Here is a 25,964-nt window from a genome sequence, read left to right as displayed (position 1 = left end):
AGGATGAGCCTAAGGAGAATTATTGCACACTGCTAGATACTGTAGGGCAGCAGAAGAGGAAGGGCAGGGAGATAAATCAGCAGCTATCCCAGTCACTCAGGCTGCAGCCAACAGCCCAGGCTCAAAGCCAGCGGCTAAACCAGATACTGAGCCTAAGCCAGCAGCTAAACCAGACAATAAACCTCAACCAATGGCTCAACCAGGGCACCATGTTAGCAGTTTGATCACTGACAGTGAGACAAACTGACAAAAGTTGTTTGTGATTAGCAGTATTTAGTGAGCATTTGATGCAGGTTAGGTTGAATGAGGTTACTTTGACATCGTTACCTTCAGAGCATCTCAGGTTTTTAAAGAAATGGTCATTGGAAAGAAATGATGATCTGCTGAGATGGATTGATATAAACTGTAGGTCCTTCAGAAGCCTTGCAGTTCCTACGGTTATGTGTCTTCAACTCACCTTCCCTTGAAAGCAAAACCTAGGTTTTACTTTAAAAAAAAATTTTTAAAGGGTTTCAAAAAGTCAGGGTTTTGTCTTATTTTATCCATAAAATCTAAAACATGTAGTTTAAGCATATTAGGTACTGTCTGAACCAGCTTTCTGCCCAAGCCAGGGATGGCAGTAAAGCCACTTTACTGCACTGGGAGTAAAGCCCTGGGAGATGATGGGGAAGCCTCACTGCGCAGTCACAGCCCCCTGTGAAATCAGCAGGTCAGCAAAGGGCACAGCCTGGGGGACACTGCCAGGGGGGCACCAAACCCCTCCTGGTGCCTGTGCCTGCCCTGAGGGCTGATCTGGTGAGGGCAGCATGTGCAGGGACACAGCTCAAACCCTTTGTCTCAGGAACTCTCTGCAAATCCCCAAAATCCGCCCTGAGCTGCGCTCAGAGCTGCACAGAGCCCGGCAGGTGACACTGCTGGCTGCAGGGACAGCAGAGGTGCCAGCCCTGTCCTTCCCCAATCCCTGCAGAGCCCCTGTGCACCCGCTACATGGATTTTGTGTGCAAGAACCGGCAGCAGTGCTTGTTCCACTCCATGGTGTGCGACGGCATCGTCCAGTGCCGTGACGGCTCCGACGAGGACGCCGCCTATGCTGGCTGCTGTGAGTGTCACGAGTGCCACAAATGCCCAGGGGAGGGTGGGCACAGCATGGAAACAGAGCCCTGGGGAGGCTACCAGGGATGCCAGCTATGCTGGGTGCTGTGGGTGTCACAAATGTCACACCTCTGCCAAGGGAGGGTGGGCACAGCATGGAAACAGAGCCCTGGGATGAGCCAGGCATGCCAGGTATGCTGGGTGCTGTGAGTGACACACTCTGTTGTGTCACAAGTGTCACACCTCTGCCACAGCATGAGACCAGAGCCCTGAGGAGGGCCAGACTACCAGGGATGCCAGCTATGCTGGCTGCTGTGTCACCAGTGTCACACTTCTGCCAAGGGAGGGTGGGCACAGCATGGAAGCAGAGCCGTGGGGAAAGCCAGAGATGCCAGGGATGCCAGCTATGGGTGCTGTAAGTGTCACCCTGGGCACCTTTGCTAAGGGAGGGGTGGCCACAGCATGGAAACAGAGCCCTGGGCAGAGCCAGGCTACCAGGAAGCTCCCAGCTCTCCTAAAAAGTGGCTCTAGAGCTGCTTAGAAATCCATGCTTGCCCCTGAGCCTGCTCCTTCCTGCTCAAGCTTTGCTGAAGCCCTTGAGCTTTACACCCAACCTCCCCCTGCAGCCCAGGACCCCGAGTTCCACCGCACCTGTGACCAGTTCAGCTTCCAGTGCCAGAACGGGGTGTGCATCAGCCTGGTGTGGAAGTGTGACGGGATGGACGACTGTGGTGACTACTCTGACGAAGCAAACTGTGGTGAGCAGCACGCCCAGGGCCTCCTGCCGCTGCAGCTCCAGCTTCCTTTGGATTGCAGGAGCATGGAGCGGTGTCTTCCTCATGTTCTCACTCGTGTGTGTGTGAGTGTAGCACATCACAGCCTGTCCTACCTGGAGACCAGGGTCATTTTCCCTCCTGCTGCAGGCAGGTGAAGTGAAGCACGCAGAAAACCTGGCACATCTTGTGCTTGACTAACTCCTCTGTGACCATATTTACTGCACAGCCTCCCAGCCCTGAGCAGACAGGCAGTTTACAGCCAAACCCAATATTTACCACTGTTCCCCGGGTGGCTGCAGGAGCTGTACCCAGCCAGGCGAGGCAGCTGCAGCCTCATTTCAGAGCTGCAGGGTTTGCTCCTGCCATTTCTGCCATGCTCTGGTGGATTCTGCTCTGGTTCTGAGGTCAGGGGTGGTGTCTGGCCACGAAGAACACGGACAGCAGTGATAACAACAGAGTGAGGGCTGGGAGGAATGGGAATGCTGGGGATGGAGAGGAAGGAATGTGCTTGTGCTGCTCAGGTGATGCTCTCTGAGGTGCTCCCACCTCTGAGCTGTGCTGAGGTGCCCCTGTGGCTCACAGGACTCTCCTCTCCTTGCCAGAAAACCCAACAGAAGCCCCCAACTGCTCCCGGTATTACCAGTTCCAGTGTGGGAACGGGCACTGCATCCCCAACCGCTGGAAGTGCGACCAGGAGAACGACTGCGGGGACTGGTCTGATGAGAGGGACTGCGAGGGTAAGGACACACTGCTGGGGCCCTGACTGGGGCATGACAGGGACTGGGACCTGCTGAAGGACCACTCAGCCCCCCTGGCTCCAAAAATGCCCCAGGAGTGGCCACTTTCAGGCATCTTTTACTCTGTGTTTTTGGATATCCTGATTGCAGACACAATGTAAAAACACTGGGTTTGTGATGCCTCACCTGCCTGCCCCTCAGCCAGCAGGGAGCTTACCCAGGAGCAGGAGCTCAGCTCAGCTGTCCCTGGTGTATTTTTAGGCTCTCCAGTTCATCCCATTACCACGCTGATCCCCCCGACGTGCCTGCCCAACCATTTCCGCTGCAACAGCGGCGCCTGCATCATGAACAGCTGGGTGTGTGACGGCTACAAGGACTGCTCCGATGGCTCTGACGAAGAGGCCTGTCCCACCCCAAGTAAGCCCTCCTCTCCCTCACCCCTTCCCTTCTCCCACATCACATCTGCAAGGAGCTCTGCCCTTTCAGAGCCTGGCCAGGTTGCAGGGTTAATTTGTGGTGTAAAGCAAATTTGTGGTGTAAAACAAAGTTTTGTTCACCCTCCAGCAGTGCCACCAGCTGGGACAGTGCTCCAGAGCAGCACATTGCTCTGGTGGTGTTTGAGGATTTGACTCCATGCTTCTGAAGGCTGATTTATTATTTTATGATATATTATATTAAAACTATACTAAAAGAATAGAAGAAAGGATTTCATCAGAGAATGACAAAATCCTTTGACTGACCAGACAGTCCGAGCCAGCTGGACTGTGCTTGGCCATTAATTAGAAATAACCACATGAGCCCAATCCCAGATGCACCTGTTGCATTCCACAGCAGCAGATAACCATTGTTTGCATTTTGTTCCCGAGGCCTCTCAGCTCCTCGGGAGAAAAAAAAATCCTAAAGAAAGGGATTTTTCAGAAAATATCATGGCTACACATTGCCTGCAGAGCAGAGGCTTTTCCAGCCCTCTGCAGTCAGCAGAGAGGATGGCCAAGGCGTCATCCCCATCACCTGCTGGATGGAAGGAGGTTGCCATCTAGTGGAGCCGGGACGGGGACAGCGCTGCTCCCTCCTGGTGGCGGTGCCAGCGCTGGTGCTCTCCTGTCCCTCTCTGTGTGTGCAGGACCCAATGTGACAGCCACGTCCCCGGCGCTGCCGGGGCGCTGCAGCCGCTTCGAGTTCGAGTGCCAGCAGCTGCACAAGTGCATTCCCAACTGGAAGAGGTGCGATGGAGTCAGGGACTGCCAGGACGGCACCGACGAGAGGAACTGCCGTGAGTGTGGGCAGGGACAGGGGCACACCTGGAGCTCTCCCCTGGGGATCTCCCCAAGTGTCAGAACCCAGGACATCCCTCTGGCTGTCCTGGAGTGCCCAAACCCCTGCCAGGGGGCTCAGGGACCCTGGCACAGAGCCCAGGACCCCTGTGCCTTTGATTTAGCCCTTGGGAAAAACAATTACCAGCCCTTATATGGAGAATTTTAAGCCACGACAAATTAAATAGAATGATAGTGAATTTATCATGGGGTGAAAAATAGATTTTTGGGGGTTTTAGAATGGGGGTTCAGGGGGCAAAATGGAGGAATCTGGGTGTGCCCAGCCTTTCTCCTTCTTCTTCTTGGCCTCCATCTTCTGCTGTGATGGTGGCACTTTTGGATTGGTTTAGAATAGAAGCTCAGTGTCTAACACAGGTGATGGGTATTGGGAAGTTATGGTAAATATTGTACACATAGTTTTTAGTATAAAAAGATAACACCACCCTGGGGGCAGGCAGAGTGCCTCGGTCTGTCTTGCTGAGTGGACCTCAGCAGGACAGGAGAAAGAATTTTATAGATAAGAAACAATGAACAACCTTGAGACTGAGAACTGAACAGCTCTGACTCCTTCTTTGAGAGCTGAGCTGAGAAAAGAGACTTTGTAAAATATCTCAGAGTCACTCTGACCAACTAGAGTACCCGAGACTTGTGAGGGTAGGGAAACCTCTGAGGAGGCTTTGATTGCTGGGGAAATCCCTGCAGGAAAAAATCCTGTACGGAAAACAGAAATCCTTTACAGAAAAAATTTAAAAGGATGAAGAGCCCAAGGGGTGCTATTCCCATTAGAAGTCCAGTTGTTTTTCATGGGATGGGCTCCAGGTTCTTCTGAAGGTGCAGCCAGCAGGAGCCACCCCAGAGTGTGACACAGCCCAGTGTGTGCCACAGCAGCCTGAGCTCCATCCCTGGCGTGCAGCCACCTGTAGACATTCCAGTGCTGCCGGGGGAACTTCCCTGCCTCCAGTCCTGAACTGTTGTGCCTCTTTTCAGCCACTCCAAGCAGCCTGTCCTGCCCTAGTGGCTTCAGGTGTGAGGATGGGGAGGCCTGCATCCTGCTGCCAGAGCGCTGTGACGGGTACCTGGACTGCTCAGACAGCAGTGATGAGAGGAACTGCACAGGTGAGCAGCAGCCCTGTCCCAGCCCTCGCTCCCTGCTCCCTGTCAGCACACAGAGGTGCCCTCCTGGGTCTGTCACCTTGCCCTCACAACATCCTTGATTTATCTGCCTCTGTTGTCCCAGCTGCCTCCTCACCCATTTGTCACCAGCTGGGACAAACTTCCCAGCAGCTTCTGCACTGACAATTTGTCTTCCAGCAGCCTCAGAGAGAGGAAAAAAAAAAAAATCGTTTTAGGATGGATAGGAGCAAAGCTGGCTGTTTTACACAGGCCACAGGTGAAATGAGTCTCCTGCTCTGCCCTGCTTTGCAAGGTGACCCTGGGGATGTGGCACGTGCCCTGCTGCCATCCCTGGCTGTCCCTTGGTGGGGGCAGAGGGACAGAGCCCACCCTGGGCTGATAGCAGGGATTGATCACTGCCTGCAGCCAGCCATGAGCTTCAGCAGCTCCCCCACAGAACTGCTGGGGGGGCTGGGCATCAATCAGGTTTAGTTCTTTAATTAAATATTGATTGGGAGAGGCTAGCAGGGTTCAGGGGAGGGGGAAGGAGCTGCTGAGATGCACAACTCAGCTGCTTCACTGAGGGAAAACCATTTATTTTCCCTTGGAAAAATTGCCTTGCCATGCTGTCCATGCCCCCACATGCCTGCTGGATTTAATTCCAGCTGTTTAGGGAAAGCAAAACAGCAGCAATTTGCCCCTGCTCTGCTTGGTTTCTCTTCAGCACCAAAGCTGAGCACCCCAGCAGAGCCAAACCACAGCAGTGGGATTTGGGCTCCAAAGAGAGAGGGATTTGGGCACACAAAGAGAGATCTGGGAGTGGTCTGGTGGGAGCAGGGCACAGATTTGGGGCTTTTCAGATCAGCACCTCCCATCCCCAGCCCTGCCAGGGCTGGGTTCCACAGTGATTTTATCCCCTGAATGCCTCTGTGAAGGTCAGGCAGTGATTCAGCCAGAGTTTGTGTCCAGGCAAGCCCCAAACTGGAATTACCAGCCTTTGCTTGGTCCTGCTGCTGAGCACAAGATGTGATAAGGGGAAAACACACAAAGAAAGGGCCTGGATGGTGACAGGGACAGCACAGACTGATCACAGCAGGAGAAGGGTGACAGTGGGCAGGTTTCACTCACACAATTCCAGAATTCCCAGTATTTCATCAACAGCCACACTTCATCTTTCCTTAGGGGAAAGGGGATGCTTGACTGCTGCAGCATGAAGACATTTTGGGTAGAACTGAGAGCACCAGGGGTAAATCCCTGCTCTGAGCTGCCCTTTGTGAGCCCAGGACAAATCACACATCTCATTTACGTGACATCCCTTCAGTCAGTGCTGTTCCTGCCTCCCCTGTTGCTGGTGTTACAAACAAAGCTCCTCCTGGGCACAGGGCTTGTTTCCCTGCAGCAAATTATTCCCTTTTCCCATTCTCTGCTCTCTCACTGTTCCCTTGTTTCTTTCCTGGGCACAGGGCTTGTTTCCCTGCAGTAAATTCCCTTTTCCCATTCTCTGCTCAGATGACACAATTGTGTACAAGGTCCAGAACCTGCAGTGGACAGCTGATTTCTCTGGTGATGTCACCCTGACGTGGGCTCGGCCCAAAAGGATGTCCTCGACCTCCTGTGTCTACAACATCTACTACAGGTACATCACCTCTCCCTGGTGTTGTGGCAGGTAAAGAGGACAAGCATGAGCACAGGTGTGCCTGTATTTACTGCAGAGAACCACAGAGAATCAGGCCTGAGACCTTCAGAGCTCCTTAATCAAGTTCTGCTTGGAAAATCTAATATTTGGTAGCAATAGAGACACAAAATAGGTGCACCCAGAGGGAAATTCTGACAAATTGCATTGGTTTCCTCCTTGACCAAGTTGTTATATTCATTTTTTTTTTTCCACTTGGGCCTTGTCTTTGTGGGACCATTAACAGCAAGAACAAAGGTAATAAATTTGAGCACAAGAGTTATAGAAAAGCTCAGGGGCTTATAAGTCACCAAGACATGGTTAGTTTAGGCCTTCCAGTGGCATCTTTTCAAATTGCTGGTGTGGCACTACCAAAACGAACAGCAGCCTTTTAAAATGGTTCCATTTTTTGGGATAAATATAAACGTTCTAGGCTAAAAAAGCCCATCCTGACTGGAGGCGTGTGCCTCTGTCCCTCAGGATGGTCAGTGAGAGCATCTGGAAGGTCCTGGAGACCCACAGCAACAAAACCAACGGCGTTCTCAAGGTCCTCAAGCCCGACTGCAGCTACCAGGTGAAGGTGCAGGTGCAGTGTCTGAGCAGGGTCTACAACACCAACGACTTCATCACTCTGAGGGCGCCCGAAGGACGTAAGCACAGCTGCTGCTGCCACCACTGCCTGCCACATTGGTGCTGCTTTGGGATTAACTTGGTTTGCAGGGAATGCCCCAACCTAGGCAGGAATGATGCATCCATGTTCTCAGAATATTCTATTATACTATAATAGTATTAATATATTATGTATATATATATAGATATATATATATCTATCTTGCAATATATATTTATATAATATATACACTATATATTTTATATATATTATTATATCATATTATACATTATATAATAGAACATATATTATTAATTAATACAATTATTAATTACATATATTGCAATATATTAATTATATATATACAAATAATATATATACTAATAATATAATACTAACAATACTATATTTATAATACTATATTATGTTCTCATAATGTCTCTCCATTTTCTCAGAACACTATATTATACTATAATACTATTAATATGTTATATATATTACATATATATAATATATATTAAATTATATTATATTATTAATATATTAAATATAATTATTATATATGATATTATATATAATGTTATTAATAATATTATGTATGTACTATTAATATATTATACTATAATACTATATTTATAATACTATATTATATTAAAGAATACTATATTATACTATACTATATTATACTAAAGAAAAGATACTAAATCCTAAAAAGATAATAGTGAAAACTCGTGACTCTCTCCAGAGTCCTGACACAGCTTGGCCCTGATTGGCCAAGAGTGAAAACAACTCTCACCAGAATACAATGAAACAATCTCCAAACACATTCCACATGAGCACAACACAGGAGAAGCAAATGAAATAAGAGTTTTCCTTTTCTCTGAGGCTTCTCAGCTTCCCAGGGGAAAAATCCTGGGTGGAGAAATTTTTCCAGAGAATGTGAATGCCACAGGGCTGAAAAGTAGAGATATCCCTGCTATGAACAACAAGGGTCTTTCCCTGGGTTTGGGAATTAATCACAGAATCACCAGGTTGGAAGAGAGCTTCAAGATCATCAAATCCAACCCCTACCCCAGCACCCCAACTCAACCCTGGCACCCAGTGCCACATCCAGGCTTTGTTAAACACACCCAGGGATGGGGACTCCACCACCTCCCCAGGCAGAACATTCCAGTACAGAATTGTGCTGGACCGGGAGCAAGGGCCATCCACCCCTTTGTCCTGATTTTTCAGCGAGATTCTGCTTTCCCCTGCACGCTCTGGGCACACCACTGTGACTGGCACTAATGTTTCTCTTTCTCTCTCCAGTACCAGATGCTCCCCTGAACCTGCAGCTGTCCCTGAAGAGAGAAGCTGAGGGTGTGGTGATGGGCTGGTGGAGCCCCCCTGTGAACGCCCACGGCCTCATCCGGGAATTCATCGTGAGTCCTGCTGCCCCTGGGGACATGGGGACACCAGCACACAGCCAGCTGCAGGGTGGGGTGGGCCTGGAATGGGATGTTGTGGGGAGGAAATCTGCTGGGAGCATCAGGCAAGTTGGGAGAAGAAATGCTGTAGGCAGCACCACAGCCCTGGAGTTCTTAATTTTACCCTTTCTGAGATGTCGTGCTTCTTTCTGCTGGCATTTTATCTCAGAGGGACAGAGATAAACAGGTCTGGGATAGAGATAAACAGGTGTCTCTGCTGACCTGTGGTATTTTTGAGTCCTCACGCCTTGCTTTGGTGCTCCTAGGTGGAATACAGCAGCAGTGGATCCAAGGAGTGGTCATCCCTCAGAACCACCAAGAACTACACCGAGATCAAGAACTTGCAGGTCAACACTCTCTACACAGTCAGAGTGAGTATTTCCAAAGCTCTCCCTCAGAGTATTTCCAAAACTCACTCTCAGAGTGAGCATTTCCAAAGTTCCCTCTCAGGGTATTTCCAAAGCTCTCTCTCAGAGTGAATATTTCCAAAGCTCGCTCTCAAAGTGAGTGTTTCCAAAGCTCTCTCAGGGTATCTCCAAAATTCTCTCTCAGAGCATTCCCAAAGCTCTCTCTCAGAGTGAATATTTCCAAAGTTCCCTCTCAGAGTATTCCCAAAACTCTCTCTCAGAGTATTCCCAAAACTCTCTCTCAGAGTATTCCCAAAACTCTCTCTCAGAGTATTCCCAAAACTCTCTCTCAGAGTATTCCCAAAGCTCTCTCTCAGAGTGAATATTCCCAAAGCTCTCTCTCAGAGTATTCCCAAAGCTCTCTCTCAGAGTGAATATTCCCAAAGCTCTCTCTCAGAGTATTCCCAAATTCTCTCTCAGAGTGAATATTTCCAAAACTCTCTCTCAGAGTATTTCCAAAGCTCACTCTAAGTGAGCTCTCATTCCTGAGTAGCCTAAGTCCTGCACAGCTAAAAACTTCCTAAAAAAATATCTTGTTAAAAAAACATCTTGTTCAAGCCCTGCCCTTTAATGCCAACCCACAGCACCACTGCTAATGTCTACAGTTCCAAGGCCCTTGATTTGCTCCTTTGTCCCACAAGGCCAGGCTGGATTACAAAATCCTCCCTGCTAATTGCCCATTCCAATGTCACTGCAATTGCACTGGATGTGGGCCAGAGATAAATTTGGTCCTTGGTGTACGAGTGGGAAAAGAAGCAGATCTGCCTGTGGGGAATGTCTGCACAGGGGAGAGGCTGGGTAATTATAGACAGAAGTAATAAGAAAAGGAAATGAAAAGTCTGCACAGTGAGCCCTGGGAAATGAGTGCTTTGCCATTGTCCATGCTCCTGAGTTCTTGGGGAAGTTCACTGTGATGAATCCCCTCCTCCAAATCCGTGTTATTCTCACGGCTGGTTGGAGGCTTTCCTCCCGTGCTGTTCCTTCCCAGTATAACCCATCCCCAGATAAATATTGGGAAGTATTTCGGGGTTTGCATGTTCTTCCCTGGCCTGGCTCTCACCTACTTTATGGCCCGTGGAGTCCCCAGCTCCTTATCTCGATGGGCTCCTCCAAGATCCCATCAGAGAGCAGTTATCTGCAAAGAGGCTGCACCTCCCTCCTCTTAGATTCCTTTAATTGACTTTAGGCAGTCGGCTTTATCTCTGCATTAAGCATTTTATTGCCAAGTAATTAAGCTATTGTTTGCTTCCAAGTCCTTTTCCCAGGAGCCCTGCCAGGTCTGTAACCTTGCTCTCACCTCCCCTCTCTGTTTGCACTGTAAAAATGTTGCTCATGTTCCCTCTCCCTCTGGTTTCCAAAGGTTGCTGCAGTAACCAGCCGAGGGGTGGGAAACTGGAGTGAATCCAAGTCCATAACCACGGTCAAAGGCAAAGGTAAATGTTGTTGTTGTTTGGGTCGGGTCAGAGAAGGTGAGGAGCAGCCTGGAACACCAGCAGCAGCATCCAGAGCCACCTCCCCGGCCTTTACTCTCCCTGCTGAGCCTTTCACAGCTTTGCTGTTAAAAATGACCTGTAAAAAGTGATTTTTTCACTCAGCCTGAGCTGCCTCAGAGTTCAGGCATCTCTGGAAGGGTCACTGCCTCTTCCTCTGAGCCCTGTGGCACAGGGGATGGATGTGCTGCCCTGGCACTGAGCAGGAGCCTGTCCTCTCTGTCCCAGGCTGCAGACAGATTCCCTCAGACTTTTGTAGGCCAAATCCTGCCTCCAGATAGACAAGAAATTACCAACTCCATCACTCTCACTCTAAAAGGATGCTGGCTCATCCTTCTCCCTCTCAGATCACAATTATTGTGGATCCTCCTTCAGGTTTAGACCACAAAAAACAACCACAGCTCCCAAGAACTATCACAACATCACAGTCTAACAGCAGATAAATTCAAACAGCACAGTAAATCATTTCCTTCCCAACCTGTTGTTTTTGTGGTTTTTTTTTTAAGAAAAGCCTTTTGAAGTCGTTTGTATTCATGCCAAGTTTTTTCGTCCAAACTTATGTCCCTGCATCAAAATTGTCTGCTAATTTGTCAGATGAAAGAAGGGAAAGAAAACACCAGGCTACTCAAAGTGCAGGATCCAGATAATGTGAATTACCTTGTGGTTAGAAAAACAGAGGTAGAAAGAACAGAAACAGCTCTGACTTTGGGTTTTGCACAAGTGCTTTTCACCGACCGCTCCTGATGTTCCTCAGCAGCTCCTTGGAAGTGCAGGAGCTGTTTCCTGGGATAGGAGCTCACCCTGCTGAGTGCAGAGGGAAATCCCTTTGCCCAGACCCATCCAGTTCCAGCCTGCACTGAGCAAGGCACAGATAAAGCAGCTTTTCAGTGCTGGAGCTAAAAATCAGTGTCTTCTCTGAGGGGGACGTGGCTTAGGCAAGGTTGGGGTGTCCTGTGCTGGGAGCTTTTAACACAAAAATCTGTGTTTTATCTGTCCCCTCTCAAGAAATATTTTTTATTTCTTTGTGCTGTACTAACAGGTCTTTTCTCTCTTTCCTCCCAGTCATTCCTCCCCCTGTCATCCACATTGAGAGCTACAGTGAGGACTCCATAAGTTTCAGCCTAAAAATGACCACAAATATCAAGGTAAGAGTTTTTCCCCTTCCCTCTGAGCTGGGGGAACGGTGAATAGAGCCTGGGAGAAGCTGTCACCCACTGAAGCACTGCAATTACCAATTATTTCATGCCAAATCATTTCTTCCTGCTCCCAAACTGCCCTGGGGCTCTTAATTGGGATGGAAAATACAATGCAAGGACTGTCAGGGGTCTGAGAGTAGCCCTGGTTCCCTGTGTGCATCAGCTGAGCTGATGGCTCTGTGTCCTTGGGCTTGACAGGTCAGTGGCTACGTGGTCAACATCTACTGGACATTTGATAGCCACAGGCAGGAAAAAAGGACTCTGGTCATAGAAGGAGAAAAGTCCATCCAAAAAGGTAAATTCTGCTCAAAATAGAAAGCTTTGCTTTGGTCAACACCAAGCAGAAGGATTTATGAGGGGTTATAGGATTATTTTATTTCTTTATTGCTACTAGGAGTTCTGTTGAAACAATCCTGTTTAAATCTGGACAGGACAAAGCAGCAAATTCTGTTCTGAGGACCTGGAGATTTCAAGCAGATTTGGGATTTACCCCCAGAGCTGCACTAGTCCTTTCTCATCAGTGGGGTTTTGTTTGTTGTTCCATTTTTAATCTGCCAAAGGGAGCAGAAACAGGACAGGGATTTCTTGGGCTTGCACACAGTAATCACATTTCTGGTTTGGGAGAATCTCAGTGTGGGTATGTGAAATCATCCAGGCACAGAAAAGCAAGGCTGGGTTGGATTCCAGAGTCTCAGGTGCTTCTGTATAAGGGAAATTACTGCGAAATCATGAAAGTACAGCCCAGGAGAGGCAGGCTCCTGTCTGTCTGTGATGCTGACCCTTCCCTCGTGCTCCCACCCTGCCCTCGCTGTGCTTTGTGCTTTGCCTCACCCAACAGTGCCCCTTTCTCTTTTTGCTCAGTGGCCAATCTGACAGCTCACACCCCCTATGAAATTTCTGCTTGGGCTAAGACGGAGCTGGGTGACAGCCCTCTGTCCTTTGTGCACGTGGTGACCAGTGGCACCAGGCCAGTGTCCCCAAGCCTCAAGGCCAAGGCCATCAACCAGACGGCCGTGGAATGCAGCTGGACTGGCCCCAGGAATGTGGTAAGGCACCAACCCTTCCCTCAGAGCCTCTGAGCAGCTCACAACCCCCCTGAAATCAGGATAATTTGTTTGGAGTGAACTCCAAGGCCCTGAAAATTTTGGGGATAATGAGGGAAAGGACTCCTCCTGCCTTTTAAACAGAAGCAAAGCAAAGCTTCTTGTGTGTTTGTTGTAGTGAGAAGTGGCTCAAACACAGACAGCACCATGCTCCAGCAGCCTTTGAATCAACTGCTGTTACCTGAGATGAGCTTAGGGGGTTTGGGTTGGGAGTTCAAAGGGAAGTGGGCAGATTGAGCTTGGGCAAGACAGAGGGAAAAGCAGGAAAAGGGTCCAGAGGGAAAAGGGTCTTTGCTTCATGCCCCTAAAATTGACAGCCAGTGGGAAATGGATTTGTAGAAAATTCTCAAAGTCTGACAGAAGTCTATTTCCTAATTACAATACATTATAAATGTTTCTTAACTCTTAACCTATCAACTTTTACCACACCATACTGTAAATACCTTAAAACCAATAATCTAAATTTACCCCTCGTAAATCTACTACAGTACATCTTTCATAGTTCTATTTCTCCAAAGTATCTAGTCTTATGTACAAAACCATCCTTTAAAACTTGTTTCTAGTTCCATTTCTCTCTCAACAATATCTGTTTCTAGCTCCATTTCTGTCTCTACAATATCTGTTTCTGGCTCCATTTCTCTCCCAGCCATATCCATCCCATTCCATGACATTTCTAAGTCAACATTTCTCCAAAGTATTTAGTCTTATTTATAAACTCCTCCTTTAAAACTTGTTTCTTGTTCCATTTCTCCCTCAACAATATCTGTTTCTGGCTCCATTTCTGTCCCAACCATATCCATCCTATTCCATGACATTTCTAAGTCAACATTTCTTATCTCAAAGCTTACACACAGATATGCACTGTTGTATTTGTGGGGTGCCCCGTGGCAAGAAGGAATGATGAATCTGACTCCATGTTCTTAGAAGGCTAATTTATTATTTTAGGATACTACATTATATTAAAGAATACTAAACTAAACTGCACTAAAGAATACAGAAAGGATACAGACAGAAGGCTAAAAAGATAATGATGAAAAACTCGTGACTCCTTCCAGAGTCCCGACACAGCCTGACTGTGGATTGGTCATTAAGTCAAAAACAATTCACATGAAACCAAACAACTGTTGGTAAACAATGTCCAAACACATTCCAAAGCAGCAAAACACAGGCGAAGCAAATCAGATAATTATTGTTTTCATTTTTCTCTGAGGCTTCTCAGCTTCCCAGGAGAAAATCCGGGGCAAAGAGATTTTTCAGAAAACATGACGGTGACAACGCAACACATAAACCTTCAGTCAGACTGAGAATTCTCTACAAATCCATTTCCCACAGCAGCCAGCGGATGCTGTGGGCCATGCCAATCCCTGCTGTGCTTTTCCTCCTCAGATCTATGGAATTTTCTACGCCACGTCCTTCCTGGAGCTGTACAGGAGCCCCCACAACAGCACCACCAGCGCGCACAACGCCACGGTGCTGGTGCAGCGCGACGAGCAGTACCTGTTCCTGGTGGGCTCCCCTCCTCCTCCTCCTCCCTCTGCCCGCCCCTGGCTCCCCCAGGACACTGCCCTGACCCCTGTGCCTCCCTCCCAGGTGCGGGTGGTGTCTCCCTACCAAGGGCCCCCCTCTGACTCGGTGGTGGTGAAGATGATCCCGGATAACCGGCTGCCGCCGCGCCACCTGCACGCCGTGCGCACCGGGAAGACGTTTGCCGTCATCAAGTGGGAATCGCCCTATGACTCACCTGACCAGGACATGGTAACCCCTCACAGAGCCTCCTCCCGGCCCTGTGCACACTAAATCCTGCCCCAAACACAGATCCTTGCTTTTCTTCTGCTGGAGAAAGCCTGAGGTCGGGTCTATGCTCCGCACAAAATCAAAGTGCTGACACCTCCAACGTCTTCGTTTCCTCCCTGCTGGCCATTAGCTCAGGAGTGTAACATTTAAAAAGAGCCAGGTCTGGGATATCTGTTGCTGACCAAGTCTAAAACCAGCCCTGGGCATGTGCCAAAACACCTTTCTGGCCTTTGGCTCTGCCCAGGAGGGTAAGGCTGGGCTGGGGCACTGCCCCCTGCCTCAACAAAGCCCAGTTCTGTTCTCTGCCATGCTGGAATACACTCAGGGCTCGCTCCATTGAAGGCCAGTCATTTTCTCAGCAAGCTTTCCCCTCCCCTTCTGCTCCAGAGACTTTAACAGCAAAGCTTTGGAGGTATAAACCTTCCCAGCAGAGCTGGAAACTCTGACAGGGCAGGGGTTTGCATTGCGTCCTTGTGATTCACCAAGAAATACAACCTGAGCTTTTCCTCCTGCTCTCATCTGTTCCACTAACTGCATTTTCTGTATCAGTAAATGCTGATTTTCTGTATCAGTAATTTCCTGTATCAGTAAATGCTGATTTTGGGCAGAAATCCAGAGAGAGGCTTGGAATTTTGCTCCCCAGGCTTTCTGTAAAGCTCAGCCCTAGTCTGATGCAAGTTTTACCCACCCTGTTTAATGTCCTACCACTGTTAAGCTGAAATTCTGCAGGAAAATTAGATTTTTTCCATCCATTTCCTCCCCCTCCAGCTCTATGCCGTGGCAGTTAAAGATTTGGTGAGGAAAACAGATAAAATCTACAAAGTGAAAAGCCGGAACAGCACAGTGGAGTACACCATAAAGAAACTGGAGCCAGGAGGGAAATACCACGTGATTGTCCAGCTGGGAAACATGAGCAAGGAATCCAGCATGAAGATCAACACAGGTGAGGGACACAGCACCCATCCTGAGCAGCCTGGAGGATGCAGGAATGTTCCTGCAGCTCTTGGTCCTCTCCCACTTTGCCCATTGGGCAAAGCCCAATTCTGGGAGGCCTCCCAGGGGAGGTGGTTACACCCCCAAACAACAGCAGTGGAGAGGGAGCTTCTCAAATGATATCTGATGTTTTTCTCCTGATAAATGGAGATGGGAAAGGCACCAGTTTGGCTGTGTACACATCACCAAGTACCATCACAGCCCTACCAGTGAAAAATTCCTCCTGCATCTTCTCCTCCAGCACATCCCTTTTCCAAGCAGAGTATTGTGCTGATCCCTAGAAAACCCCACTAACTTTCAGAATTCACTCAATTTATGTAAGAGGAAAGTGCCACCAGGGCTACAACCTCATCCCCTGCCACTTTTTTTTCCCATTTTTAGTCCCCCTGTCTGCACCGGACGCCTTAAAAATCATCACTGAAAACGACCATATTCTGCTTTTCTGGAAGAGTTTGGCACTGAAGGAAAGTAATTTCAATGAAAGCCGGGTAAGTTTTGCTGTGCCTCCTGTCCTACAGAAAATCCTGGAGCAGAGTCAGTGCAAGGCTCCTTTCACAGGCTCTGAAATCCATCCTGTCCTTGGTGAGCCCTCTAGAAGGGCTCACTAAAATTCATGTCATGGCTGAGGCTCTGAAGCTGATAGATCCAATCAGTCACCTTTTAGGAACATAATTATCCTGCTAGAAAAGGACAATTGTCCCCTGTGTGAAAGGATGAGAAAAGGACACTGCCCTGCCATGCCAGGAAGTCTGAAAGTTGTTGTTATTCAGACTTGGATAGAAAATCTGTGAAATGTTATCTGTCAGAGCATGGGCAAGGAGAAAACTGCACCAAGAAAGCCCTCCTGGACTCTGTGCTTGGGTGGGCTGGGATGGGTGCTAAGGACAGAGTGGACCAGACAAACCAAACCAGAGTCATTTAGGTTGGAAAAGCCCTACAAGATTGGGTCCAAGCTGTGCCCAGTCCCCACCTCGTCCCCAGCCCCAGCAGGGTTCATCAAAGCCAGATCCAGGAGGAAAACCAAATTTCCAAGCCCTTTTGGAAGGAGCAAACCCACCCTCTGCAGCCGAGTGACTCGGGGCTTGTGTTTCCGCCAGGGCTACGAGATTCACATGTTTGACAGCTTGATGAACATCACAGCCTACCTGGGCAACACCACAGAGAACTTCTTCAAGGTGTCCAACCTGAAGATGGGCCACAATTACTCGTTCAGCGTGCAGGCACGGTGCCTGTACGGGGGGCAGATGTGTGGGGAGCCAGCCACGCTTCTCTACGACGAGCTGGGAACAGGTGAGTCCCTGTTTCCTCCTCATCCTCCTTAAAAAACACTCAGGGAAGCCTCATGAATTCTTTAGGGATGTGTTGCCCTGTTCTTCTAAACCTTCTGATGTTTACAATCTTGTAATGGAGTTTCTCATACATTTTTATGTAAATAATTATTGTTTTTACATTTCTCTCTGGAGGAGGAGAAATTTGATGGACTGTTGGTTTGGCCAGTGTCATTGGAGAGGTGGCAGTTTCATCCTCCAATCTGTCACAGACACATTTTATGAAAAATCCTTTTGTTAGGATCTTTTCTCCTGAGAAGCTGAGAAGCTTGGGCTTCTCCATGTTTTGCTGCTTTGGAATGTGATTTGGAGAATTATTTACCCAGCATGTGAAATTTGTTTTTACTTGATGACCAATGACAGCCACCTGTGTCGAGGCTGTGAGCAGTCACAAGATTTTATTGTCATTCCTTTCTATTCCTTGCTGGCCTTCTGATGAAATCCTTTCTTCTATTCTTTTAGTAAGTTCTAATAGATCATTTTCTTTTAATATAATATATATCATAAAATAATAAATCAGCCTTCTGAAACATGGAGTCTGTGGTGGTGTTTGCAGGGGTCTTATGGTGAGGGAAGAGACGAGGATCTGACTCCATGTTTCAGAAGGCTGATTTAATATTTTATGATATATATTACATTAAAACTATACTAAAAGAATAGAAAAAAGGATTTCATCAGAAGGCTGGCTAAGAATAGAAAAAGAATGATAACAAAGGCTTGTGGCTCTGCCAGAGAGTCTGAGACAGCTGGACTGTGATTGGTCATTAATCAGAAACAACCACATGAGCCCAATCCCAGCTGCACCTGTTGCATTCCACAGCAGCAGATAACGATTGTTTGCATTTTGTTCCTGAGGCCTCTCAGCTTCTCAGCAGGAACAATCCTAAGGAAAGGGATTTTTCATAAAGGATGTCTGTGACACTGTGTTGTTTTATTTTGTGTCCTGTTGTGAGCAGGGATGTGCTAAAGCAGCCTTTGCATCCCTCCCTCACCAGGTAAAGACCCCTCAGCCACCAAATCGGGCCAGGCCACGGACGTGGCTGCCATCGTGGTGCCCGTGCTGTTCCTGCTGCTGGTGACCCTGGGCATTGGCTTTGTGGTGCTCTACATGAGGCACAGGAGGCTCCAGAGCAGCTTCACTGCCTTCGCCAACAGCCACTACAGCTCGCGCCTGGGCTCGGCCATCTTCTCCTCCGGGGATGATCTGGGTACGTGGGCCCTGGTGGCATCTGGGGACAGCACTGGGGGCGTGACATCGGGGCAAGAATTCATTCTTTGTCTTGGTTTGGGCCACTCTGGCAGCACAATCTCTGTGGATTTGGTATCAGAGTACAAATTAAAGAATTACAGAGTCGTTAAACTTGGAAAAGATCTTCAAGATCAAGTCCAACCGGCAAAAGTTTTCCCAACCAAATGTTTTTATCAAATTAAACCTCTCCTTTTGATGCAAATCACTTGGAAATGCATTGAGGATGTGAAATCAGGGCAAGAATTAATTATTTTTTCATGGTTTGGGCCACTCTGGCAGCATAGTCTCTATGGATTTGAGCTAAGACTGCAAGTCACGGAATCATACAATAGTTAAGGTTGCACAGACCTTTAAGACCATCAAGTCCAACTGCCAAAACTTTTTCCAACCAAACATTTTATCACATTAAACCCCTCCTTCCAATGCAAATCACTTAAAAACACGTTGAGGACATGAAATCAGGGCAAGGATTAATTCTTTATCATGGTTTGGGCAACTCTGGCCTCACAGTCTCTATGGGTTTGATCTAAGAGTACAAATCTCAGAATTACAGAGTCGTTAAACTTGGAAAAGATCTTCAAGATCAAGTCCAGCAGGCAAAAATTTTCCCAACCAAACATTTTTATCAAATAAGCCTCTCCTTCCAATGCAAATCACTTAAAAACACGTTGAGGACATGAAATCAGGGCAAGGATTAATTCTTTATCATGGTTTGGGCCACTCTGGCATCACAATCTCGATGGATTTGGTCTCAGAGTACAAATCACAGAATTATGGGATTGTTAAACCTGAAAAAGACCTTCAAGACCATCAAGTCCAACCACCACATTTTCCCAACCGATATTTTTATCAAATGAAACCTCTCCTTCCAATGCAAATCACTTAAAACCAGATTTTAAAGTGCTGAGGATAAAAAGCAGATTTTTTGAAGTGCCCCCTAACAGCTCTGTTTTGGGTTTGTTTTCCAGGAGATGAGGATGATGAAGCCCCAATGATAACTGGATTTTCAGACGACGTCCCCATGGTCATCGCCTGAAGTTCATTTCTGACTGTACAAAACCAAATGGTGTAAATATTTTATTTGATAAAAATAGTTGATTGTTTATTTTAAAAATGCACTTTGAGTTGCAATACGTTATTTTTATATGGGCCAAAAAAAAAAGAAAAAAATAATAATAATTTTAAGAATACACTTTGTAGTAATCAACTGTGAATTGCAGACTAGGTTGGTTGAGTAACAAATTGCTTTGATTTAACATTAATTTAGTCTTACAAGGCTATGCTTGCTGGGCATGCTTTTAAGTCTGTGAGATATTTTCCGTTGACTAAATTGGCTACTCATTTTATTTTTCTAAGACAAGAATAAATTTATTTAAAAAAAAAAAGAAAAATTCAGGAGATTATATATGTAGAGAGAGATAATATAGTCCCTGAAGGTTTTGCTTTTACTTTAGGACAAAAAAAAAAAAAATCCTTTGGACTTTGTTTTATATGAAAGTATTTTTGTTGTGTTAATTTATTGGGAAATCTGCTGAGGAACAGATTTCCAGAGTCGTCAGACATTGTACACATTCTTGTGTAGAACATGTGCCACTTTATCTTGCAAGGCAGTCGTATCTTGGCATCCCCATCATTGTCCTTGCCATGATAATAAAAACCCTCATTTTCACTGAGTTTTTCTCCCTTTTAAAGACCCAATCTCTCAGCAATCTTAAACTACAGCAGCACGTTGTTTTTAGGGATGATTTTTAGCTTCCTGCTGCTGTGGGAAGTCAAAAATATCCCCACACCAAGAGGTGCTGCCCAGACCCCTCCTGCTGCTGCCCCTGCCCATCACACTGGGCTTAATTAATCTGGAGCTCACACCTACCACATCACTGGAACAAAAAATTGCCACTTGCACCTTAAAACTCATTTTCCAGGTATTTTTAGGATACCCCTCCTCCGTGGAGCTTCCCTCAGATGCCAGCACGGTGGTGGGATGGAAGGGGGAATCTCCAGTGTGTGCAAATCCAGATTTTCCACACTCAGCCGGAGCAGTAATTACTGAAAATTTAAATTAATTTGGCCCACAGCAGGGATTTGATGCTCCCTCCTCAGAATTTCCTAAAAGCAGCTGTAGTTTTACCTGCAGCTTTAGAAATAATATAAATATACACACACACACATACATGTTATTTTCTCATCTCACATTCCCAGCAGACACAATACTGGCTGCAGAGCCAAATGCAAAGAGTCTGCTTGCCACTGTCTGGAGCTTTGATTTTGTGACAGCAAAATGTGAATTTCACCAAAAAATGTGAACCTCACCACTACCTGCCAACCCAGGGGCACAACAGGAGAGGATGTTCAGGGCTCTCCCCTGGCTGTGCTCGATATATGCAAAACTTCTCACCAGGAAATGCAGCACACTGTCTTGTCACACTGTTTTTGTGAAAAACAAAGGTATTTTTGCTGTGTAAATTAAGTTATAATTGCAGTCTTCCTACAGATGAAACGAGAGAGGCCAACTATGTTTTGATACGTGACTGATCCGTTTAATTTCACAATAGAAAAATGTATATAAAAAAAAGAAAGTTGAAGCCTGGATGGTTTGATACTCTAGAGAAATACTGACTCTATTTTCAATTACTGGTGTTAGCATTCCCATACTGGTGACAGATTTTTTTTCCTCCCCACCAAAGCTGGGACCAAACTAGAATCAGATTTTTATAAGTAGCAGCAAGCTCGCAGAGTTGCAATATTTTTACCTTGTCAGTGGATCAGGTGCTGCTCAGGAATTGAACTTTTGAGGAAAATCAACCCAGTACACAAAGCTCAATTTGCCTGGAGTTACAGCTGCACAGAGAGACCAGACTCTGACCCAGAGGCTAAGCCAGCCTCAAAAACATAAATCAAAAGATTTTATGCAGGAGAGGAAGCCTAAAAACAGAGATAAAGGAGTATTTAACCCCTTCTTTATAAAGTAATTTTTTTAGCACAGGTAACTGAAAATTACAATGTAGCATCCCAAAATCTGGTGCCTCTCTGGTGAGGGTGAGGAGGGGTTAAATTCTGGTATTTTACTCGTCCAGGGTAAATCCTGCTGCAGTAAAATGAGCAGAATTTAGAGTCTGGCCCATCTCTGCCTAGCCAGATGCCAAGGGGGACCCTTGTAACCACTTTATATCCTGCAGAAATCCCTTGGCTGGAGATTTCCAAGCATCACCTGGGGGGACAGGTCCCTCCTGGCCACTCTGAAAGGCTCCTGGCTCGGGGACACCCGTGTAGAACAAAGAATTTTGTACCCAAAACCCAGCACTTTTGGTTAAATCTAACTCCCAAACACAGCGTGGGCAGAGCAGAGCCCTCTGTGGAGCCACCCAGGGGTTTGGGGACACTGCAAAGCCACTCAGAGCTGTCCCCAACCCTCCCCTTCACTGCAAAAATCACCACTGTGCTCTCAGCAAAGCAACTTTCACAGGGCTAGTGCATTTTATATATAGGGATAGAGGAGTCTGGGCTCCAGGTGGGGAGTAACCCATGCAGTTCTGGGGGAAATTGTATATTTTTATGAACTTTTGAAGCACGGAATCTTGTTCATGGAGACATGCAGGGGGTGGGAGGGTTCTGCTGTAAATATGGAACGTGGATGTGGATGTATATTTTGTTCTGGATTTGTTTTCAGTAGCCTTATGTGACGTGACATGACTTGCTACCCTAAATTTCGGGAGGTGGTTTGAGTTTGCTTTATAGGAACCCAGTAAAATGTTTGGATCAAAAAGGGTATGGAAAATACCCTGGTTAGGAGGAACTTCCAGCACTTAATCTGTGTTTGCACCCATTTCAGAGGCCCATGAGTACTCTCAAGTCCATTTGAACAAAAGACTAAGGTTGAACATAAAAATCTGCTGAGGTTTTGGACCGTGAGGCTTCTTTTGCTTTGGCTCAGGCTTTTTGTGAGGTTTTCTTTTTTGTGCTGGGGGTTTGGTTTTTACAAGAAAGGACAAGGAGGTATCATTTCCCAGGCTGGAGACCTATTAAAGGTCAATAAAAGGCTCTTTTCAGTCTGAATAAACCCCATCTGTGGGTTGCCAGCCTGTGACCGTGTTCACAGGGGTCTGAGGATGAGGGAAGAGACGAGGATCTGACTCCATGTTTCAGAAGGCTGATTTATTATTTTATGATATATATTATATTAAAACTGTACTAAAAGAATAGAAGAAAGGATTTCATCAGAAGGCTGGCTAAGAATAGAATATAATAGAATGATAACAAAGGTTTGTGGCTCGGACAGAGAGTCCGAGCCAGCTGGGCTGTGATTGGCCATTAATCAGAAACAACCACATGAGCCAAATCCCAGATCCTCCTGTTGCATTCCACAGCAGCAGATAACCATTGTTTGCATTTTGTTCCTGAGGCCTCTCAGCTTCTCAGGAGGAACAATCCTAAGGAAAGGAATTTTCATAAAAGATGTCTGTAACACCAGCCCTGTAAAATCTCCTGAACCCAGCGAGAGCAGAGCCCATGCAGGAAGCAGCTGGAACAGGGGTTTGGCCAAGGGCCTGAACCCCAGGAAAAATGCAGGAGGATTTCAGAGAAGGGTGAAATTTGGGGAGAAAACTCCTGCCTGCAGGTATTTAATGTGCAGAAGGGCTGACTCTCCCTGCCCTAACCTGCTCCAGGTGCTCTCTTAGGAGAGAGCTCAGCCCCGGGAACAGCCACTTTTCCTTGGACACAGAGCAGGTTGTGGAGATGTTTGGGAGCTCAGAGGCAGCTGGGAAGGGAAGGGAAGGGAGGAGCAGACAGGCAGAGCTGGCTGCCAGCACCCAGGTCTGTGGCCTCATGGCCAAAGGAGCTTTGTGTTTGGTAGTCACTGCGTAATTTCACTCCTCCTGTGCCCAGAGTCCCCAAAACGCTCACATCACCCACCAGGGAACCCTCCCTGAGCACAATTCCCATCCCTGGCAGGGCACAGCTCAGTGTGAGCATCTCCATGCTTGGAATCAGAGTACATTTAGTGACAAACTCCACCTGCTCGCTGATGGAAAAGCAAAATGTCATTTTTTAGCAAAAAAACCCCAAACTTTTCTGAAAGAGCTTTCGAGTCTCCTTCAAATGGGCTTGAGAAGGGAAATGGTGCAATAACTCAGCTACTCTTGGACCCCAAGAGCATCTTTGCTCCTGGAAACAGCTGCAACATTCTAATTAACCCTTACAAACCTGCACCAGTCCACAAGCAGCCAGCCTCTAATAGAGGTAGTGTCACCTTTGAATCAGGTTCTTTAAGTGAAGTTTAATGTTGTACTATTTGAATTGCTACTCTGTGTCCTTTATTTGTTTGGTTGTTTTTTTGTTGTTTTTTTTTTTCATTCATTGATTTCTGCTATGTATTATTGCACAATTTTGAAGGAATTTTTGTCCATATTTTTTTTCCCACTTAATGATAATAATAAAAAAAATGGATTGGGTAAACAAATCAGTTTCTGTGTTCTGAAATTATCCAGCATCTGTGTGTCTAGTGCAGGAAAAAAAGGAGATTTTTTTTTTCTGAATATAATTTTGTTTTACAAAACCTAACAGGATTTTAGAATCACTGAATGGTTTGGGTTGGAAAGGACATTAAAAATTATTTAATAATTTTTTTAATTAAAAAAAACTTTAAAATATTAAAAATTAACTAGAAATTAAAATTAATTTAATTAAAAAAAATTAAAAATTAATTAGAAATTAATTAATAAATTAAATTATTTTAAATAAATTAAAATTAATTTAATTTCTACCCCCTGCCATGGGCAGGGAAACCTTCCACTATCCCAGGTTGCTCCAAGTTCCATCCAACCTTGCCTTGGACACTTCCAGGGATCCAGGGGAAGCCACAGCTGCTCTGGGCACCCTGTGCCAGGGCCTGCCCACCCTCACAGGGGGTATATATCTATATATCTATAATATATCTATATATATATCCAATCTAATATATCCAGTCTCCAGGATATCCAATCCAGCCCTGCCCTGGGTCAGTCTGAAGCCGTTCCCTGTGACCCCTGTGTCACAGGGGTCTGAGGATGAGGGAAGAGACGAGGATCTGACTCCATGTTTCAGAAGGCTGATTTATTATTTTATGATATATATTATATTAAAACTATACTAAAAGAATAGAAGAAAGGATTTCATCAGAAGGCTGGCTAAGAATAGAAAAAGAAGGAATGATAACAAAGGTTTGTGTCTCAGACAGTCCGAGCCAGCCGGACTGTGATTGGCCATTAATTAGAAACAACCACATGAGCCCAATCCCAGATGCACCTGTTGCATTCCACAGCAGCAGATAACCATTGTTTGCATTTTGTTCCTGAGGCCTCTCAGCTTCTCAGGAGGAAGAATCCTAAGGAAAGGAATTTTCATAAAAGATGTCAGTGACAGTTCCCATCCCCTCAGTGCTCCCCATCAAACAGCAGGGACAGGACAAGGGCAGGGAGAATCAGGAAAATTGAGCTTGGTGCAGATCCTGGGAAGGGCCACCCTCATTCCTAGGGCAGTCACGTCTGCCTGTCCCTTCCCTCAAGGTCACCAACACCCCCAGACACCAAACGCCATCTCCAACCTGTCCAAGCTCCACCTCCACGTTGGCACAGCACCACCTCAGGCGTTATTTTCTGTGTTTCAAACCCATTTCCAGGACACGGGGTGTGTGTGAGCACCTCGCACCTGAGCAGCCCAAATCCAGCAGGATTTCTGCTGCCAGGGAAGGTAATGAGCAGGCAGCAGCCTCCTCACACATCCTCATTTCCCAGCCCAGATAATTGGAAAGGCAACATGTGATCTTGGTGGACATAATTGAGGCGTGCAGCATCTTAAGTGTTGCACTTCATTAACATTTAGCTTAAGGCAACGTTAACAAACAGTCGTTCCTTGCTCCCTCAGTCCTGAATAAAGCTGATTTTTGTTTCCTAGTGCTGCTGGAATGGATTGTTCCCCTCAGGAGGTACAAGGAGCTCCACCTCATTCCCAGGCACCCAATTTCTGCTGGAGGAACTGATGTGACTCTGAAGCCTCAGCGTTGTCACTGAGAAAACTTTAATGGAATAAAAGTTTGCCTCATCTCCTAGCAAAACCTGCAGGTTTCTGTGGGTAGGGAAGATTTCCACCCTAAGCTTTTATTGCCTGTAACATTTTTTTCCCCACTATGATGAGGACCCATCAAAGAGGAAGATTGCAGGCCCTGGAGGAGCTTTGGATGGAGCACAGGCCCTGGAGGAGCTTTGGATGGAGCACAAGGCACAAACCCATCACAGCTCGCCTGGGCACCCTGTGCCAGGGCCTGCCCACCCTCACAGGGAAGAATTTCTCCCTGATATCCAGTCCAGGGCCTGCCCACCCTCACAGGGAGGAATTTCTCCTTCATATCCAATCCAGGGCCTGCCCACCCTCACAGGGAGGAATTTCTCCCTCATATCCAGTCCAGGGCCTGCCCACCCTCACAGGGAGGAATTTCTCCCCGATATCCAGTCCAAGGCCTGCCCACCCTCACAGGGAGGAATTTCTCCCCAATATCCAGTCCAGGGCCTGCCCACCCTCACAGGGAGGAATTTCTCCCTCATATCCAGTCCAACCCTGCCCTGGGTCAGTCTGAAGCCGTTCCCATCCCC

At 46.9% G+C, this 25,964-nt stretch overlaps 1 protein-coding gene across 2 annotated transcripts in view; it reads left to right on the top strand.

Annotated features, from left to right (window-relative positions):
• The window catches only part of SORL1 (sortilin related receptor 1), a 58,750-nt gene extending 34,953 nt beyond the window's left edge, over positions 1–23,797 (top strand). For both annotated transcript variants that reach the window (XM_071449804.1, XM_071449803.1), the window contains exons 28-48: positions 968–1,099; positions 1,719–1,850; positions 2,471–2,605; positions 2,867–3,022; positions 3,729–3,878; positions 4,906–5,034; positions 6,541–6,667; positions 7,184–7,353; positions 8,622–8,734; positions 9,046–9,150; positions 10,547–10,619; positions 11,739–11,821; positions 12,071–12,167; positions 12,734–12,918; positions 14,362–14,481; positions 14,566–14,730; positions 15,538–15,712; positions 16,144–16,250; positions 16,860–17,052; positions 18,086–18,298; positions 19,308–23,797. In XM_071449804.1, the coding sequence (XP_071305905.1) occupies positions 968–1,099; positions 1,719–1,850; positions 2,471–2,605; positions 2,867–3,022; positions 3,729–3,878; positions 4,906–5,034; positions 6,541–6,667; positions 7,184–7,353; positions 8,622–8,734; positions 9,046–9,150; positions 10,547–10,619; positions 11,739–11,821; positions 12,071–12,167; positions 12,734–12,918; positions 14,362–14,481; positions 14,566–14,730; positions 15,538–15,712; positions 16,144–16,250; positions 16,860–17,052; positions 18,086–18,298; positions 19,308–19,375 (2,828 nt within the window). In that variant the 3' untranslated portion in view covers positions 19,376–23,797. The remainder of the gene's footprint in view (positions 1–967; positions 1,100–1,718; positions 1,851–2,470; positions 2,606–2,866; positions 3,023–3,728; positions 3,879–4,905; positions 5,035–6,540; positions 6,668–7,183; positions 7,354–8,621; positions 8,735–9,045; positions 9,151–10,546; positions 10,620–11,738; positions 11,822–12,070; positions 12,168–12,733; positions 12,919–14,361; positions 14,482–14,565; positions 14,731–15,537; positions 15,713–16,143; positions 16,251–16,859; positions 17,053–18,085; positions 18,299–19,307) is intronic.
• Positions 23,798–25,964: the final 2,167 nt, after the last annotated feature.

This window comes from Agelaius tricolor, unplaced genomic scaffold (genome assembly GCF_023055355.1).
Source record: "Agelaius tricolor isolate 1412-34295 unplaced genomic scaffold, bAgeTri1.0.p SCAF_29, whole genome shotgun sequence".
Taxonomy (NCBI): domain Eukaryota; kingdom Metazoa; phylum Chordata; class Aves; order Passeriformes; family Icteridae; genus Agelaius; species Agelaius tricolor.
Note: the sequence above shows the minus strand (reverse complement) of the source record. Positions and strands in the feature narration are given on the sequence as shown.